The sequence below is a fragment of the Cystoisospora suis genome (assembly GCF_002600585.1).
Source record: "Cystoisospora suis strain Wien I chromosome Unknown contig_5259, whole genome shotgun sequence".
NCBI lineage: Eukaryota > Apicomplexa > Conoidasida > Eucoccidiorida > Sarcocystidae > Cystoisospora > Cystoisospora suis.
Genome location: NW_027158050.1, coordinates 6,349 through 6,604, shown reverse-complemented (window position 1 = coordinate 6,604; position 256 = coordinate 6,349). Strand labels below are relative to the sequence as shown.

General features: G+C 49.6%; 1 protein-coding gene across 1 annotated transcript; it reads left to right on the top strand.

Moving 5' to 3' along the window:
* Positions 1 to 4: 4 nt before the first annotated feature.
* Positions 5 to 249, top strand: CSUI_009045 (uncharacterized protein; the record flags this gene model as incomplete). Its single annotated transcript, XM_068069164.1, has 1 exon — positions 5 to 249. A coding segment is annotated over exon 1 (240 nt), but the record flags the coding sequence as incomplete, so codon positions are not given.
* Between the last annotated feature and the right edge of the window lie 7 nt (positions 250 to 256).

The window sequence follows — 256 nt, the reverse complement described above, 5'->3', positions numbered from 1 at the left end:
TCATAGCATGAGCCGCAGTAGTGGATGGGTGTCCGGCAAAGGAGGTGGGAGAGAAAGTCATTCTCCTCCTCTTCCTCCTGGGGGTTCGAAAGAAGATGAAGTTGACGGTTTTCATAGCCGCCATGCAAGGATGAGTTTCATTGGGCAATCGAACTCTTCTGTCTCTGCAGGTGGGGGGTATGGGAGGGATCTGCTGGATGAAGAGAAGTTTGCCATTCATCCAAATGATAGTCCGTTGGTCTTTTCTTCTTCTTCT